At 43.3% G+C, this 19746-nt stretch overlaps 1 protein-coding gene across 1 annotated transcript in view; it reads right to left on the bottom strand.

The window, feature by feature from the left end:
• Nucleotides 1–2421: 2421 nt before the first annotated feature.
• LOC122563738 (glycoprotein endo-alpha-1,2-mannosidase-like protein) overlaps nt 2422–19746 on the bottom strand; it is a 74627-nt gene continuing 57302 nt past the window's right edge. Inside the window, exons 3-4 of the mRNA XM_043717897.2 lie at nt 10722–10798; nt 2422–4645 (exon numbers count right to left, since the gene is read on the bottom strand). Coding sequence (XP_043573832.2) covers nt 4009–4645; nt 10722–10798 — 714 coding nt within the window. The 3' untranslated portion in view covers nt 2422–4008. The remainder of the gene's footprint in view (nt 4646–10721; nt 10799–19746) is intronic.

Genomic DNA, 19746 nt, shown 5'->3' with positions numbered 1-19746 from the left:
TCATGTTGCAGCTGTACAGGACATTGGTTAGGCCACTGTTGGAATATTGCGTGCAATTCTGATCTCCTTCCTATCGGAAAGGTGTTGTGAAACTTGAAAGGGTTCAGAAAAGATTTACGAGGATGTTGCCAGAGTTGGAGGATCTGAGCTATAGGGAGAAGCTGAACAGGCTGGGGCTGTTTTCCCTGGAGCATCGGAGGCTGAGGGGTGACCTTATAGAGGTTTACAAAACTATGAGGGGCATGGATAGGATAAATAGACAAAGTCTTTTCCCTGGAGTCAGGGAGTCCAGAACTAGAGGGCATAGATTTAGGGTGAGAGGGGAAAGATATAAGAGAGACCTAAGGGGCAACCTTTTCACACAGAGGGTGGTACGGGTATGGAATGAACTGCCAGAGGCATTTGGATGGGTATATGAATAGGAAGGGTTTGAAGGGATATGGGCCGGGTGCTGGCAGGTGGGACTAGATTGGGTTGGGATATCTGGTCGGCATGGACAGGTTGGACCGAAGGGTCTATTTCCATGCTGTACATCTCTATGCCTCTAAATGTGAGGTTATTCATTTTGGAAGGTCGAATGCAGGAGGACAGTTTACAGGAAATGGTAGAACCCTTAGAAGCATTAATGTACTGAGGGTGCAAGGTGTACAGGTCGACAGTTCCTTGAAAGTTGCAACACGAGTGAACAAAGCGGACATGGAGATGGATGGAATGCAATGCTTGCCTTCATCGGTTGGGCGTAAAATATAAAAGTTGGCAAGTCATGTTGCAGTTGTACAGAACTTCAGTTAGGCCACATTTGGAATACAGTTCGAGTCACCCACATGAGAGGGGATGGAAAGGGTTTGCCAGGAGTTTGCCTGGTTTGGATGATATTAGCTATGAGGAAAGATTGGACAAACTTGATTTGTTTTCACTTGAACGTTGGAGGCTGAGAGGCAACTGATGGAAATTTTACAAAATTGAGAGGCATGTATAGTCGAGTCTTTTCCCCAGGGTGGAAATGTCAGTTGCTAGGGGACATAGGTTTAAGATAAAAGGGGGCAAGTTTAAAGTTTGTGAGAGGCAAGTTTTTTTTTATTCACAGTGGTAAATGCCTGGAATACGCTGCCAGACGAGGTGGTAGAATCAATACAATAGCAATGTTTTAAGAGGCATCATGACTGATACATGAATAGTCAGGAAATAGAATGATATAAACTTTGTAGAAGCAAGCAGGTTTTAGTTGAGAAGGATCTCATGTGTCAGTGCAGGCTTAGTGAACCAAAGAGCCTGTTCCTGTGCTTTACTATTCTTTGGTCTAAGTAATCTAGACCTGGATGTAGCTCAGGGAAGCCCCAGTTATGCTGATTTTAAGGAACCATTGACAACAAGTCACCTTTTCTCCACCAGATAGTCCATTTACCATGTGCCTCTAACTACTTGTACTGTATCTCATAATAATATTTTATGAAACAAATCTGTCTAGTTTGCAGGTGAATAAATCAGGACTAACTGATTCTCATGTTTCTGTTTAGGAGCCTGTTCCAAAGGTTTCCACCACAAGCACAAGTTTTGCTTTGTGAGGGAGAAACTGCAGCTAAGCCAGTCAGTGTGTCATCGTCAGTAAGTTTCTCCAGATGGTTACGTGACTTAGCTCCTCAATCAGAGGAGGTTCCACCTCACCTCAGACCACAGTTTACTCTTTGTTTTCATTCTTTTCCTCTATTGTATGAGTCCCATTCAAAAAGCTTTCTTCTCGATTTTAAAGCTGAAATTTAGTTTTCCAATTTGATAAGTTGAGCATGTGGAATAGTATTATCCAATATAAGCTGCAGATTGGCCACAAATTGAGCCATGGTCTTCTGTTTTAGCCACATTCATTAGTTTGAATTAAAAATATCTCATCCTCACAATGTACTTCACACAAATGTTTAACTTAATCACCATTCCTTGACTAAGAGCAAGGATAAGATTTGGGGTAGAACAATTGGATCCTCGAGACTGCTCTGCTTTTGAATAACACCATGATCTCATTGTGACTCCAACTCCACTTTCCTGCCTGCACCCCAATTTAAAAAAAAATGCCTTGAATATGTCCAATGACCAGCTGAGATGCAAAGTACTAAAATTAACCATCCAAGAAAACAAAATCCTCCTCAATCTGTCTTAAACGTGCCCCCCTCAGTTATAGATTGCTCCCTTCAGCAAGAAGCATGTAAAGTACTTTGAGCAGTTTTCCATCTTGCCAGTTTACCAAAAAAATGCTTAGTACGAGTAAAGTACCTACATTCATTGTGGATGTTGAGATTACCTGAACAATGATGGGAGTCTACTCATTTTTTTACATTTGAAATTACAAATGGACTGTTCCCATCTGGATTCCCAGCTGCCAACAATGTCATTAAACTCTTAAGGTTTCATACAGCAAACTGTTTTACTTTTTACATTTTTATTTTGTTGTAGCTTAATATGTACATGTGTATATATTACAATCTCAAAATTGTCTCCAGTTATAAGCCAGTGCAACAATATTTGTCAGTTTCACTCATCCATTCTCTTCCTGCTAAGTTTCTTGGTGATATCGTCATTGTAGCTTTCCACATTGAACATCCCAGTTTAGTCCAATGACAGCTCTAAAGAGGTGCTGAATTCCTGGCTCAATGCTGCATGTTTACAGTATCTGTGTTATACGCACTTAACCTGCTATTTCTGAAGTCTACCCACATGGCATAGAAAGAGGCCAATATGGTTGATATCCGTGTGACACCTTTGTGTAAAAGAAATAAAATTACTGAATATTTTTGAGTAGCCAGGGTAAATTGTTTAGATTTTCTCTTCGCCCACACATCATCTTCCAGTCTCTCCCATGTTAAAGGTAAGTGGTAACTCATAGCTATTTCCCTACATCTTTAAATTTTACATTAGATGCCACTGAGGTAAGACAACTAATCGGCTGAAATTGCCACTTGAAACTTTACAATTGCTTTTTTCCCCATTTCCCATTTTCCATGCATTGAATAACCAAAGCAGTTTTTGTTTGATTGCCGCAAGATCAAGTGGGGAATAAAAGATAAACTTGCAGACTGAAAGATCTCAATAGATTGTTCCTTCCTTCAAGCTCTCATTTGGTTTGCAAAAAGGATTATTACTTAAAACATTGTATAAAACATCAAGTGAATAAGATCCTATTTCGTGTTTTGTCCTTGATTGGAATCTCACACTTTCCCCTGGATGGAGTATTTAAGCATAAATACCCTTATGAGCCAAAAGTGCTGTGAAAACTCAGCAGACTTGGCAAAGAGAAATTTGAGTTAATGTATTGGTGATGTTAACTGTTTTTCCACTGATACTTCCAGACCTGCTGAGTTTCTCCACCATTTTGTTTTTATTTCCGATCTCTAGCATCCACAATATTTTGCTTTCAGTAAGTACCAGTGTTTGGTAATTGCAGCCCAGAAGTCAATGGGAATGTTTGATGGGGCATGCACTACCTCAGCTTCTACCTTTTACCCAAGAGTACAGCCTTGAATGATGCTATTAATTAGATTGAGTTCCTTAGGGACTGATTACCTACTGTAGCGCCAAAACACAACTGTCTTCATTGTATTTAAAGTCAATTCCCTACAGAACTACATGGGTAGGCAATGTCTGGGACATCTTTGGTTGTTTGAGGGTGTGTCAGGTGTGGACTAGGAAAAGGGCCAACTGCTGAACACCGGAAAGAGCAGTTGTCCAGCAAACCCAACTATTACATTATCTCAATCCAAAATCTCATCCCAAACCTTAACAGTGTATTGTCAGTCGAATGATCCCATGACACTTGCACATAGTTAAGGTGCCTCTTACACCTGTTGACGTTAGCTTCTCAACTCCAGCATCATAAATATGACCAAGCACGCAGCAACACATAGTGAAGGATTCTATAGACTTCATTGACCAGAAAAGGCTTGTGTTCTTTTTAATATAAAGCAAATGTCAAGGTACATTTGTAGGTATTTCTGAAGGAACTTCTTATTTATAAGATTTTTACATCAGCCATTGTTCTTTCTCTTTGCAAAAATGCTCAGCCCATTTATGTGTTAGCTCCAAGTACAGGTTCGGCTCATGTGGCAAGTAGTCCAGGTAGGTGTACTGTGCAGTCTTCTTTGGCACTGCCCTCTCTATCTGCGTGCCTTCATGCCACTCATTAAAAGATGTGATGGAAATGATCTCTGGTCTCACTGTGAGAGCAGCATGGAGGGCAGTTTCATAGTACTTTCCACTGACTCGGTTCCGTGTATTATGATTGTTCCAAGGGCGTATCCTGGTATCTATGTATCCTGGCCCCACGCTTGGAATGAACATCAGGTTGTTGCTGTCACAGAAGTTCTTGATGGTCTTCCAGTTTTGGTGGGACGATCCAAATGAGAATCCGTTGGATGCAAAGTAAGTGTATAAGCCGTCAAATCCCGACTCCAGGATTGCCTGTTTGTGCTTCTCCTCCACTAACAGACCAATAAACATTCCGTCATATGGTGTGTTGCGAACACTGAGAGATCCTGAGGATGTGAGGAGATTGGCCCAGGCAGCTGGCAATGTCAGGTAGGAGTCATAGATGTAAAACATAGGCAATAATCTGCCAGTATTGGTCCTGTACTTGTAAAACGCTGAATGAGACCCATACCTAGACACACACAAAAAAAATGTTAATACGAGGAAAACAGAAGGTGTGGACATCAAGACATAGAACTTAAGATTGTAGAGTTTGGAAAAGATCTCTTATGTTAAGGATTTTGAGAGCCTTGCTGATCTTGGTGATGGTATGGCTAATGTGGATTGCTACTTGTACCAAAGTAATGACATATTATGCATTAGAAACTGCTTGAATAGAGTTTGGAGAATTAGGGTGATTCTGGATTGGTGCTGATCAGCACAGTGTTTAAAAGGAATAAAGATTTCCTAACAAATTGCTAATCCATTGTTAAATATCGTGCATGGAAATCTTTGTTGCATCATAGCTACTGAATAGAAAGAGTCTGGGGAAAAATATTCGCCTTGTGTGTGACATTCCACCCGTAGCTCTCAATATATTCTTTAATGGTGTCTTTGGTGCTCAAAAACCATATTTTAGCACAGATGTAAACTATACGTCCGGTCCTAACTAGGAATTTTAAAGATTAGAACATGTTAGTACGATATCTAGTATAGTTTTAAAAACTTATCACTGCATTATCTTTGCTGCTTTTCTCCTCCAGTAACTGCACTGAATGATTTCTTGTTGTCTGTAATTTTGACCTTCAGTTGAATTCATTCTGTTCTCTCTTGTCTGAGTTCACAGCTGCCCTATCATCTCTAAACCTCTATTTGTATAAACATCCCAACCCAGTAGTAACCTTGCTATTTAGCTGCACCATCCTAACAATCGCAGTTAAGGCCATCTCTGATTATTTCTGTTTTTTTATTGCCTCATGGAACATGGATGTCGCTGGCTGGCCAGCATTTATTGCTTGTTCCTAATTGTCTTTGAGAAGGTGGTGGTGAGTTGCCTTCTTGAATCATTGTGCGTAGGTTGACGCACAATGCTCTAAGAGAGGAATTTCCAGGCTTTTGACCCAGTGACAGTGAAGGAACTGGGAGACACTTCCAAGTAAGGATAGTTAGTCGCTTGGAAAGGAACTTGAAGGTGGTAATGTTCCCATGTATCCGCTGCCCTTGTCCTTCTAGATGGAAGTAGTTGTGGGTTGGGAAGGTGCTTTCTAAGTATCTGGTGAATTTCTGCAGTGCATCTTATAGATAGTACACACTGCCGCGGCTGAGCATCGGTGATGAAGGGATTGGACGCTTGTGGTTATGGGTTATGTCACTATTTAACCATATCTCCCTAGGAAAAGAAACTATCAATTCATTCTGCTAAAATTGCACTTCCAAATCCTTACTATCTATCCTTTGGTTAATTTCCATAAATGTTCTGCAGTTACTGCTTTGCTCCGTCACACACTCATCTCCACCTTTGATACTCCAGTTACCAATAAAACCATGATTATTTCTCACTCCGGGCATTTTACCTCCTATAACCCTTGATATTTGCTTCCTTAAGTCCAGGGTATACATGTTCGAAGACTGGTTTAGACATCACCAGATCTGCTGAACCTCATGAAACATGATGTGGTCTTGCTAAAATGGTTAATTTTTCCATGATCGTCTCGGAACTCCAAGAAAAGTCTTGGTTTCTTACTCCAAGTTGCCATCTCAAACCACTGTCCCTAGGCCCCTCCACCAAGATGTGCGAGATACATATGGACTTCTTTGTCACTGACTTTGAACCATATTACTGTGCCTTTGTTGATACTGGGTCAAAATCCTGGAACTTCCCTACTCATAGCAATGAAAGTGTAGCTGCACCAAATGGACAACAGCAGTTCAAGAAGGCAACTTATCACCATCTTCCCAGGGCAGCTAGGAATGGGCAATAAATGCATTGCCTATCCAGTGGCAACCATATCAGAAAACTGAAAATAGAACTAAGATAGAGACCAACTGATTTACTGCCTCCGCCAAATTACTCCTTACCACTGTCCCAAATGGAGCAAAATTCCTCAATCTCCCACTGCCATGTCATCTGGATCTTTCTCTAGATTCTTTCCCATCTCTCTGCATGCATATTCTAAGCTCATTTTGTCTATCTGACCCACGTCCTGCTTCCTTGACCTTTCCCGCCAAGCTACTGACCATCCATCTTTCCCTCATATGGTTAACTATTTTCTTTTCAGCTACTGCCCCTCTCGCCTTTAAATTTCTTCTTAGCAACCCCCCACCTTTTCTTTAAGAGAAAACACACTTGACCCCATTGTCCTTAGCAGATATCACTTTACTAACTTTGACTCTCCAAATTCCTGGAACATATTTCTACCTCTCAAATCCATTCACATCTTCCCAAGAATTCCTCATTTGAATTTATAACACCATTAAATATGTTTTATCATTGTTACAAATTACGTCCTGTGTGGCTGTGATAAAGGTAAACTTTCTCCCATATCCTCCTCTCCCTGTCAGCAACTATCAACACAGTTGGCTTCACTATCTTCCTCCAGTACCTCTCCACTGTTGACCAGTTGGATGGGACTGGTCCTTCCTGCTGACACTCTTATTCACCTCAACATATTCAGCATCACTTACAATGGCTTTTCTTCCTGTTCCCAATGTCATTACTTCTGGTGTTCCCAATAAACTAACTTATTTTCCTTCCTATTTCTCATTTACATGTTGCACTTGGCAACATTACCAGGAAGCACAGCATTGGCTTTTACGATGATGACAGGTCTACCTTTCCTGACTCCTCCACTGTTATTAAATTATTGGACTGCTTATTTGGCATCCCGTACTGGATTAGCGGAAATTTCCTCCAATTAATTATTAGGAAGACAGAATCCCCCTTCCAAACTCTGTTTCCGAGCTCTTGATTCCACCTATCTCCTTGGCAGCATTGAGATGAACCCAATCTGTCCTCCTACTCAGCCTTGTGAGTTTCTGGACATGCACCATGAGTGCATGCTTTCAGCTCTGGAACATCACCAGACTTTACCCTAGTCCAGCAAATCTGCTGCTGAAACTGAGATTCACGTTACCTCAAGATTGACTACTCCAACAAACTCAGATTGATTTATAAATGTTCTATAGACTTGAATTCATCTGAAACTCTGCTCGTGTCTTAGCCTGCAGTCTGTGCTTACTGACTTCCCTTCAGTTCCGATTAGCAGTGCCTCGATTTTAAAATCTTTCTCCCTGATTTCAAATGCCCCCATGTCCTCTTCACCACGTCATATCTCTGTCAACCTCTTCAGCCTCTCAATCCTCTGAACCATCTGTGCTCCTCTAATTCTGGCCACAAGAGCATCCTGGCGTTCATGCTCCATCGCTTATCACCATGTCTTCAGCTGCAGTATTCTCCATATAGCTCTCCTTCTCTCTATCCTCCTTTCCCCCTTAACACATTCCTCTTTGAGCAAACCTTTGGTTATCCGCCTCAATATTTCCCAATGTAACTATCTTCTGTTTTTGCTTGTTTTATAATGCTCTTGTGAAACTCTTTGGGAAGTTTCATGCTGTTTGAGGTAGTTTAGAAATATAAATTGTTGTTAATGTGATTAGGCATGACTGACTGACTAGACACCAGGAGTGATTGCTTGGAAATGGGTTTGGAAGCAGGATTGGGAGTAAGGTAGAATGGGAGAGTGCCGGGTCATTCGGTTGATAGTTCCCAGCTCCAGCCAAGTTTGCCTGAGACAGGGGCTGGAAGGAGCAACGGCTAACCTCTGGGTCAGGCCCCGTTTTTACCAAGATAAGCTCCCAGGAGGTGCATGGAGACAGCTTATGGGCAGCTTCAATTGCTCTTGCCTCCATAAACAGTTTTGTTTGAAATGAGCCAGCCACTTTGGGGAGCACCAGACGATGGATGTGCCCTCACAACCTCCCTCCTGCAGCAGCAATGCATACCTCTGGTGATGCCAAGCTTCCGTTGTTGCGAAGCCTCTGACTGGATTTAAAGCCAAAGGAAACTGTTGATCATCCATAATTGGAGGTGGCCAATTACCAGGCAGGATTCCCAGAAAGTTGTTCCAATTATCCACATAAAAGTGGATAACTCCCCAGGGCCTGATCAGGTGTACCCCAGAACTCTGTGGGAAGCTAGGGAAGTGATTGCAGAGCCCCTTGCTGAAATATTTGTATCATCGATAGTCACAGGTGAGGTGCCGGAAGTCTGGAAGTTGGCTAGTGTGGTGCCCCACTGTTTAAGAAAGGTGGTAAGGACAAGCCAGAGAACTATAGACCGGTGAGCCTGACGTCGGTTGTGGGCAAGTTGTTGGAGGGAATCCTGAGGGACAGGATTACATGTATTTGGAAAGGCAAGGACAGGTTAGGGATACTCAACATGGCTTTGTTTGTGGAATCATGTCTCTCGAACTTGCTTGAGTTTTTTGAAGAAGTAACAAAGAGGACTGATGAGGGCAGAGCAGTGGATGTGATCTATATGAACTTCAGTAAGGTGTTCGACAAAGTTTCCCATGGGAGACTAGTTAGAAAGGTTAGATGTCATGGAATACGGGGAGAACTAGCCATTTGGATACAGAACTGGCTCAAAGGTAAAAGACAGAGGGTGGTGGTAGAGGGTTGTTTTTCAGACTGGAGGCCTGTGACCAGTGGAGTCCCACAAGGATCGGTGCTGAGTCCACTATTTTTCGTTATTTATATAAATGATTTGAATGTGACCGTAAGAGGTAAAGATAGTAGGTTTGTAGATGACACCAAAATTGGAGGTGTACTGGACAGCGAAGAGGGTTACCTCAGATTACAACAGGATCTGGACCAGATGGGCCAATGGGCTGAGAAGTGGCAGATGGAGCTTAATTTAGATAAATGCAAGGTGCTGCATTTTGAGAAAGCAAATCTTAGTAGAATATATAAGCTTAATGGTAAGGTCCGAGCGATTATTGCTGAACAAAGAGACCTTGGAGTGCAAGTTCATAGTTCCTTGAAAGTGGAGTCGCAGGTAGATAGGATAGTGAAGAAGGCATTTAGTATGCTTTCCTTTATTAGTCAGAGTATTGAGTACAGGAGTTGGGAGGTCATGTTACAGCTGTACAGGACATTGGTTAGACCACCTTTAGAATATTGTGTGCAATTCTGGTCTTCCTATCAGAAGGATGTTGTGAAAGGGTTCAGAAAAGATTTACAAGGAATGTTGCGAGGGTTGGAGGATTTATGTTATAGGGAGAGATTGAATAGGCTGGGGCTGTTTTCCCTGGAGCGTCAGAGGCTCAGGGGTGACCTTATAGAGGTTTATAAAATCTTGAGGGACATGGATAGGATAAATAGTCATAGTCTTTTCCCTGGGGTGGAGGAGTCTAGGACATAGGTTTCTGATGTGAGGGGAAAGATATAAAAGAGACCTAAGGGGCAACATTTTCACGCAGAGGGTGGTACGTGTATGGACTGAGGTGCCAGAGGAAGTGGTGGAGGCTGGTACAATTGCAACATTTAAAAGGTATCTAGATGGGTATATGAATAGGAAGGGTTTGGAGGGGTATGGGCCAGGTGCTGGCAGGTGAGATTAGATTGGATTGGGATATCTGGTTGGCATCGAGGAGTTGGACCGAAGGGTCTGTTTCCATGCTGTACATCTCTATGACTCTAACTGACGAGTTGCCAGGAAGTGCTAGCACAATTATTATGCAAGGGCATAAGATTCTGGCAGATTATTGTTTCTTTTACAGGACTGTGATTATGGAATAATTTAGCACTTTCAGTTTTAGATCCTGCCCTCATCATTAGATTACCAAAATAGTTTCCTTTCCCCTCCCTCGGTTTTTACTCAGCTCCTGATTTTTCTAATTTTGAGTTACTCCAGATTCACTCTTTGATCCTCTGATGCTCTGAATTGATGTATTTATATTCATGCAGTGAATTTAAAAGTGTATGAATGTTGTAGTGAAAACTAAATCTGTTCTCTTAACTTTTCAATTATTTTTCCCTTTCCTTCTAGTTTTGGAAACAGGTTGCCTATTTCCCTTCCCACCCTGACCTAGCCAACAGAAATCCTCTACAGCAACCACCTATCTTGTAAGATGGCTGTTCTATCCAAAGAGCTCATTCTTCCTTTGCTCCCTTATTTGCTCTACAATAATCTCCATCTCTGGGAGCCCAATTCAGTTTCCAGCCTTTGCTGCTTCTGTCTGTAGCCTAGGGAGTCAGAAAGCACTCACTTGTCCACAATGTACTTGATGTTCTCATACACTGTGTGGTCATTACGTCCTATGTACGGTAAGATGTGAAATGCCACCTGGAAAAAAAATAGTGCAAACAGTTAAAATAGTAAAAGTGCAAATTAAAAACAAAGTGAATAGGATATTTCAGGCAAGTGTAACATCAGCGGTATTAACAGGATAGAAATTAATTGCTTCATTTCAGAATAATTTGGATGGAACAAGCTAAGGCTGCTGTAACCTCAAACAATCTTCATTTCAGTAGGAAGTGCTGGAAATACATAGCAAGTCCAGATAGCATTTGTAGAGACCAGAGTTAATGTTTCACATCAATTATCTTTCATCAGAATGGATGTCAGACCTGAGAATTTCCACGTTTTCAGCATCTGCAGGGTTTTGCTTTTATTCCCTACAGTATATGGATGTGTTCCTCTGTCAGCTACTGTTGCAAATAATCTAGCACGTTTTAGATTTATCTATGCATGGCTTAGTAACACATATAGGGATGTGTGTCATAAGTAACTATGCTGGTGAGCAAGATTCATCCCTCCTCGGTGCTGAATTGAGCTTATTTTACCTGGTCTGGAATCAGCTCCCTGTAACTGATATTAACAATACTCTAGGAAGCAACCAGCAAAAATCCATTGTCTAGGTTCTGTCGTGACCCTTTGCTAGAATGGGTGTTGTCAGCAAAGACTTATTGCAAGTACTTTCATCTCTGAGCCAGAAAGTCGTGGGTTCAAATTCCACTCTAGAGATGTAAGCAGAAAATCCAGGCTGACGCTCAGATGCAGTACTGAGGGGGTGCTATTTTGTTAGAGGGTGCTGACATATATCACATTAAGCCGAGACACACACTATCCTTTTCAGGTCCATTCAAGATCCCTTCAAATAGAGTTAAGGAATTTCAAGACAAAGAAATTTTCCCTTCCTTCTATACCTTGAGATGCCCTTGATAGTCAGGAAGATGTTTTGTGTCCATCTGAGCAGTTAATCAATCTCGAGGTTCACAACACTATGAAAGGGAATATTTCTTGATGTCTACCTAATTGTTTGGTTTCACATTTATACTAAAGCTTCTTAAGTCTTCGTTTCTGATCTAGCTCAGGTAACAAATCTGCCAAAACCCAACCTATTCCCATTGTCATTTTAAAATATTGAATCATATTGGTTTCATGTCTGTGCTTCTCTTGTGAAAAAGGCCCGGTTCCAACTGTTTTAACTTTGTTCATTCATGGAATGAAATCATTGCTCAATTTGGCTCATATTAGAAGTTTCATTAAGAATACGAACCAAATGGTAGCTATTTTGGTCAAACCTTTTTTCATTTTTTTCAATCAGTAAAGCCATCATTTACTACGTGACCCTGGCTGTCCTTTAAAAGATGGTGGTGGTGCGTCAACTTCTGAAATTGTCACATTCTAATTGGTAAAGAGACTCCCATCAGCATCAATAGGTAGGAATTCTGATTCCAGCAGTACTGCAAGAATGGCATTTATATGTCTAAGTCAGGTTGGTGTGAGACTTCGGGAATTTGCAAAATGACACCAAATCCTGTGTGCCCGCTGCCCTTGTCCTTCTAGGTAGTAGGAGTTGCTGAGATGCTGCCACTGAATTGCTGCACTGTATCCTTTCGATGGCACAAATTGCAGCCACTGTGTCTTGGTTGTGGAAGGAGTGAGTGCATTTCTAAGGCAGTGGATGGTGGCTGTCAATTGAGTGGAAAGCTTTGCTTTGGGTGGTCTTGAGTTTTGTTGGAGCTGTGCTCATCCAGGCAAATAATTTAAGTCTATCCTGATGACTCGTAGCCCTAAGCCTAGATACCATTCTAGGGATCTTCCTCTGACCTTCCTCAAAGGTTTCTCTATTTCTTCTGCCATGAGGGCAATGAAGCGAGCGAGATTGCAAAGGAGGAAACAAAATTCTAACTGTGTCTGCATTAAGATTGGGGAAACCACTAGGCAATGGTGTTTGACAAAATTATGGTACATGTTCCAAAGTTTGATAATACTATAGTGCAGGCAACTGCCAGTGACTGCGTATGCAGTGTTAAATCAGGAAGTGGCTGTCTGAAATAGAAACAGTCCTGAAAGCAGATGGCAGCAAGATCAGACCTGATAAAGTGTGAAATGGATTGATTCTTTTCTTTCTTTCATTCCTTCCATATTCCGAGGTTTTTTGAAATTCATGTGAATTATTTTGAATTTGGGCAACGGAGTATATCCAATCATCCCTTGTCCAATGATCATTTCCATTGGAAAAAAGACAAAGCTAATAAAGAAGAGACCAACCAGCTCAATAAGTGGTGAATGGCACCTGATGACCCAGATTCTGGATTAGTGGTGCGGGAAGAGCACAGCAATTCAGGCAGCATCCGAGGACAGGCAAAATCCGAGGACAGGCAAAATCGATGTTTCGGGCAAAAGCCCTTCATCAGGAATAAGACCCAGGCCTATCTGTCCACCACAATCTTGTAATCTACCAGAACAAGCAAACCAAAAAAAAAAAGCTCAGGAAATAAATATCTGGAAAAGCCCTCTCTGGCCCACTCCAACTGATCATACCAGTGCAGCAGATCACATGCATCTGGTGCAGTATAAGAAGTGACTGAATTAATGTTGCTCATTTTTTACATTTATAATTTAAACCACCACCACCAATCACTGTTCCAGATACATTTTGATAGCTCTCCTATTCTTTTCAAATTGCATGGTGTTTGGTGCTACGCAATGATGCTGGCCCTTCATCTGGGTTCCCAGGTAGAAAGAAAGGAAATTTCAAAAATTCTGATCCCCTCACGTTGTGTCCCCACTAACTCCTGAGGCGAAGCGATTATGTTTCCACACAAACTGGGTGACTGCAATCCAACTTGTCCATTATGATGATTTGTCAGTGTTAGAGACAATAATTGTGAGGTTGTTTCTGAGTTCTGTTTTGGGATTTCTTTAGTCAACCTGTATCTCAAGCCTGATGCTGCCTCTGAAGAGCATGTCACAAAACAAAATTACCTTGCAACTTATATTTGAAGATGGAATAACTGTTAACCATACAATACTGCATTTAAATATATAATTGCTTGCTTTCCTTCTGCCCTTGATGTGCACATTCTTCATGTTTTAAAACTATTGATTAGAATGAGAACATGTCAGCATTTAAGTACACTTTAGTTTATGTATATTGATCAATATGTCCTTGTAATCCTCTAAGTGTGCAGAAAGCCAAGATTTAAAGATCTAAAGATTGGAAAGCAGGTGGTGTGCTGAGCTGGAACATTATCCTTTCATTTCTGGGACCAGGATTGAAACACAGTCCAGATCAATGAGGTATTGACTGCTCTCTCTGCTCCTGTGAGAATGGTACAGTAAATAAATCTGCAGTGATCCAAACCTTGTTTTCTTTTCAAGTCAGAGTTCTTTGTGCATAATTGCTCACGAATTGGCATTGTTAAATTCTGTTGGAAAAAGTTGGTAAGGAAACCTAATGCAGAGGAGAAAACTGGCAGTGGTACAATGGTTCTGAGGTGGGGATCCAGGAGGTTGTTGGAGTAGATGTGGTAAACGAAATATAAATTCATTGACTGGGGAGGGAGGGGAATATTTAACCAATTGGTGCATGTTTTTAATAACATTTCTAATTTGAGCCACATTGAGCACTGGATTCATTTGACTAATCTGAACTGGCAGCATCCAAGGAGCAGGAAAATTGACGTTTCGGGCAAAAGCCCTTCATCTATTCCTGATGAAGGGCTTTTGCCCTAAATGTCGATTTTCCTGCTCCTCAGATGCTGCCTGACCTGCTGTGCTTTTCCAGCACCACTCTAATCTAGAATCTGGTTTCCAGCATCTGCAGCCCTTGTTTTTACCTAATCTGAACTGGTCCTAGTTTATAGGAGAAAGTGAGGACTGCAGATGCTGGAGATCAGAGCTGAAAAATGTGTTGCTGGAAAAACGCAGCAGGTCAGGCAGCATCCAAGGAGCAGGAGAATCAACATTTTGGGCATGAGCCCTTCTTCAGGAAAGCAGGAGAATCGATGTTTCGGGCATGAGCCCTTCTTCAGGAATCAGCATTGGACTGAATCAGCATTCAGTATTCCTGAAGAAGGGCTTATGCCCGAAACATCGATTCTCCTGCTCCTTGGATGCTGCCTGACCTGCTGCGCTTTTCCAGCAACACATTTTCAGCTCTGGTCCTAGTTTATGGTCACAAATGGAAAAGGAGCATTGGACTCAAAACATTAAATCTGTTTCTCTCTCTCAATAGATATTGCTGGACCTGCTGAATTTCTCCAACACTTTGTTTTTGTTTCTTTTCTATTTTCTAGCATTCACAGTACTTTGTATTCTAGGTTAAGATCAGTTCAGTTGTATCTTTCAATCTTTTAAAATGTCATAACCAGGTTCACTCTGACTCTATAAAAAATAAAAACTGTAAGATTGCAGATGCTGTAAATCAGAAACAAAATTTACGGGGAAAGCTCAGCAGGTTTGGTAGCATCTGTGAAGAGAAATCAGATTTAACAGATTTCAGGTCCAGTAACCCTTCCTCAAAACAGGGTTCTGAGTGCTGAGGAAGGGTCACCGAACCTGAAATGTTAACTCTGATTTCTCTTCACAGATGCTGCCAGACCTTACTGAGCTTTTCCAGCAACTTTTTGTTTTTGTTCACGCTGCCTTTAACCTGAGATTACATTGATACTGGTGCAAAAAGGGATATTGGTAGCCTGGGAACTGAACCCATTGAAACGGAGGATGTTCAGAATGTCTCTAGTGCACCATCACAGTGCTCAAGTATTTACATTTGGGTTGAGTGACCTTGCTTGTCAATTAGAGTCATAGAGATGTGCAGCATGGAAACAGACCCTTTGGTCCAACTCGTCCATGCTGACCAGATATCCCAACCCAATATAGTCCCACCTGCCAGCACCTGGCCCTTATCCCTCCAAACCCTTCCTAATCTTATACCCATCCAAATGCCTTTTAAATGTTCCAACAGTACCAGACTCCACCACTTCTTCCGGCAGCTCATTCCATACACGTACCACCCTTTGTGTGAAAACGTTGCCCCTTAGGTCTCTTTTATATCTTTCCCTTCTTACCCTAAACCTATGCCCTCTAGTTCTGGACTCCCCGTCCCCAGGGAAAAGACTTTGTCTATTTATCCTATTCATGCCCCTCATAATTTTGTAAACCTCTATAAGGTCACCCCTCAGCCTCCGACAATTCTCCAGTTAGTGTTATGTTTTCCCTTTCAATAGATACCACCAAGGCTCAAAGGAGCCATGTAAGTCAGCTACTCCTTAGTGACTGACTACACAGGAGAAAATTTTATAAAGGGAGTGGAGAGAGGGGTCCAACATAACATTAGAGCTTCATGGGCCTAACGTCTGAGAAATGGCACTGGCAGAAAGTCAGATCCAGTTTGATTTGCTGCTTGTAATGTTAACTCAGACACATCGTAGTATGTTCCACACAACCGACAAAGAGACAGGCAAAGCTGGGGCCTATGCGGGTACCCATGGCTACCCCTTTTGTCTGGAGGAAGTGGGAGGATTCAAAGGAGAAATTGTTGAAGGTGAGGATCAGAATGTCAATGGAAGGGTACTGTTGAGGATGTCGGGAGAGGAAGAAATGGAGGGGCTGGGAGTGTCTGCTATTGACAGATGGAGGTCTATAGGGACTGGATGTCCTTGGTGAAGATGAGGCGTTGGTGGCCAGGAAGACGGAAGTCTTGGAGGAGGTTAGATTAGATTACATTACAGTGTGGAAACAGGCCCTTCGGCCCAACAAGTCCACACCGACTCGCCGAAGCGTAACCCACCCATACCCCTACATTTACCCCTTACCTAACACTACGGGCAATTTAGCATGGCCAATTCACCTGACCTGCACATCTTTGTGACTGTGGGAGGAAACCGGAGCACCCGGAGGAAACCCACACAGACACAGGGAGAATGTGCAAACTCCACACAGTCAGCCGCCTGAGTCGGGAATTGAACCCGGGTCTCTGGCGCTGTGAGGCAGCAGTGCTAACCACTGTGCCACCGTGCTGCCCACGGTGGAGGGCGTGGGTGGGTCCCGAACGTATGTGGGTAGCTCCTGGCTAGGGGTGATAGGACAATATCGAGGTATGTGGAGATGAAGCTGGTGGTGCAGGAGCAGGCTGAGACGATAGGTTGGCCAGGGTAGTCAGGCTTGTGGATCTTGGGTAAGAGGTAGAACTGGGCGGTGCGAGGTTCCCGAACTATGAGGTTGGAAGATCCCCTGAGGTGATGAGGTTGTGTACGGTGTGGGAGATGATGGTTTGGTGTTGGGAGGTGGGGTCGTGGTCAAGGGGCAATAGGAGGAGGCATCTTCAAGTTGGTGCCTGGCTTTAGTGGTGCAGAAGTCAGTGCACCAAATTACCACTGCACCCCCCTTGTCTGCTGGTTTGATGGTGAGGTTGGGGTTGGAGAGGAGGAAGTGGAGGGCTGCGTGTTGTGAGGGTGAGAAGTTGGAGCAGAGGACAGGTTGAGGCGGTCAATGTGTCGGCAGCAGTTGGAAATAAAGAGGTTGAGGGCGGGTGAAGGGGTCCTCGGAGGGTGGGCGGGAGTCTTGATTGAAAAAGTAAGCTCTGAGGCAGAGGCGGTGGAAGAAGAGTTCAACGTCACAACGCGTATTGAATTTGCTGATCCGTGAACAGAGGGGGATGAAGGTAAGGCCTTTGCTAAAGGCTGATCGTTCATCCTCAGTGAGGGGGAGGTCCGGAGGGAAGTTGAAAACCCGGCAGGGCTGGGAGCTAGGACCTGGTATAGGGTTGGAGCTGGGAGTGGGGGCAGAGACTGCAACTGGAGTGGGCGTGGTAGTGGGGGAACCGGGGTGACGTCATTTGTGGAAGTGGTGCTCACCCCGGGGTTCTGGGGGCGGAGGTGGTGACAGTGATATCTGTGAGGGCATGTTGGCGGTGTACAGGTGAGTGGCTTCAGTGGGGGTGGAAGTGGTTGCAATGACGGCAGATGCAGGGGCAGAAGTGGCGATACGCGCGGTGTAGGTGATGTCATTTTGGGGCGGAAGTGGTTGTGGACGCGGCCATAAAGGGGGCGGAAGTCGTGGAAAGTGTGGCGTGGGTGAGGTCGGAGGGGTCAGAGGTGGCTGCGGCGGTGGCAACAGAGGGGGCGGAAGTGTTCCTGCTGGGCCTTGCGTTGGTCTCGGCAGCGGGGAATCTCGTAGCGATCGTGGTGGCGGTTGTCTGGCTGATGGTCGCGAAGGCAACATGAGCTGCCATGGCTGCAAGCCGCTGGTCAGCGGGGGGCGGAGATGACGTAATCGATCACCGCTGTGATGATGGCTGGCGCGGCCTCGTGGCTGATGGCAGCCGAGCATTTTCGGAGGCCGGGGGAAGCTTCTGGAATGTTCGAGGAATGCTGACTATTGAGGTGGGTATATGAAAGTTTGTTGTACTTACAGGTTTTGATGTTTTAAATGGTGTAGAAATATTGTTTAAGTGCATGAATTCTTCTGAGGATATAATACAGTAGGGGTCTGAGAGAGTGTGGTCCTCAGTTGAGCTATGGCTAACTGTTGAGAGATTAGGTGGCGGCGCATGGCTACGAGTGTGGAGTGGAGGATCTGGAAGAAAAACTGTTGCTTGAGATTTTGAATTTGTAGTCTGTTCTGTTCGGATCCAAACTGTGTTGGTCTGAATGTGGTTCGGAGTCCATGTGGGATCAGTAGGTTCTGTAGGCAGGCACTGAGGAAAGAGATGTGGCTGTGGTAGTGAGTTTGTTTCAGGATGTGGCTGAAGAGCTTCAGGGCAGAGGAGATGACCTGGAGGTTGCAGTGAGAGAGAGAGACTCATTGAGATCTTTGTAGAGAGAGGAGGAGGACCTCTTCAAGGTAGGCATCCTTGGAAGAGGATTCGCAGTAAGGTTAAAATTAACGAGGTGAAAGTGAGTACTACAGATACTGGAGAATAGAGTCAAGAGTATGGTGCTGGAAAAGCACAGCAGGTCAGGCAGCATCTGAGGAAAATCGAATTTCGGGCAAAAGCCCTTCATCACTTTTGCCTATGTCGTAGTATGGCCAACCAACTTCATAATTCAGCTGTGCCTCCTTCCAATACATCCATGGCAGGTGGTAATAATGGAAAGATTTCCTGGTTGATGTGGGGTGACACCCCTCCACTGTACCCTTTATCCTCAGGCTAGTGACCTGTTACAGCAAATGTAGCCATAGAAATAGACATAAGCACGTGCTCGTCTGCATTGTATGTGACCAGGCATGGGAGAGCAACTAAAAAGGAAGTTAACTCTGGGAGATGTACATCGTATCAATGCAGCTGACATCCCTTCAGTTCCCCACTGAAGACACAGTATTGGTTTTGTGGTGTAACGAAAAAGAGAAATTTGCATCGCTCTAATATCCTTCACAGGCCCCATCAGTGCAACACACGTAATGCATTGTTGCAGTATATGAAATGCAGCAGCCAGTTGTACAAAGGCCCACCAATGCCAATGAGATCACAATCAGATTGTCTGTGATAGTCACGCTCATTGGAATCTCACTCCTGAGAGTGTTTAACAGGTTTCTGAAAGCCGAGCTTTTTATCAATGATTTCTGCACTCTGGGGTGACTTCAATTTTACCCACGTCCACAATTGATTGAGGTAGAACCTTAACAATGGGCCAATCCAGCATTAATTAAAGATGCCTCTTTAATTACTGCCTCGATGACTCATTATATTCTATAACCTTATTAACAGCACAGTAAAAACATAATTAAAACAATGAACCACCTTTATTTTTCTCAGACTTGAGGCAGCTTTAAAATTGTCCCCATAGACAGATCGTGTGGCAGAATGATTTTGAGAGATTACTGCGAACAGTTTTTGGAATGAGCCACAATGTGTACAGAGAGAAGTTTCTTTTAAGCAGATATTCTCCACAGTGGATAGCATGTGTTCATTTCAAATAAAAGCTATTGAGTTTTTTTTTCAGCTCAAGTATTGTCCGGTCCGAGATAATGGAAAACTCCTCTCAGGCTCAGTATTC

Source organism: Chiloscyllium plagiosum, unplaced genomic scaffold (genome assembly GCF_037043375.1).
Source record: "Chiloscyllium plagiosum isolate Xiang-an unplaced genomic scaffold, Cpla_swu_hap1 HiC_scaffold_30, whole genome shotgun sequence".
Classification (NCBI taxonomy): Eukaryota; Metazoa; Chordata; class Chondrichthyes; order Orectolobiformes; family Hemiscylliidae; genus Chiloscyllium; species Chiloscyllium plagiosum.
The sequence above is the reverse complement of the archived record's forward strand: the minus strand, read 5'-3'. Positions and strand labels throughout refer to the sequence as shown.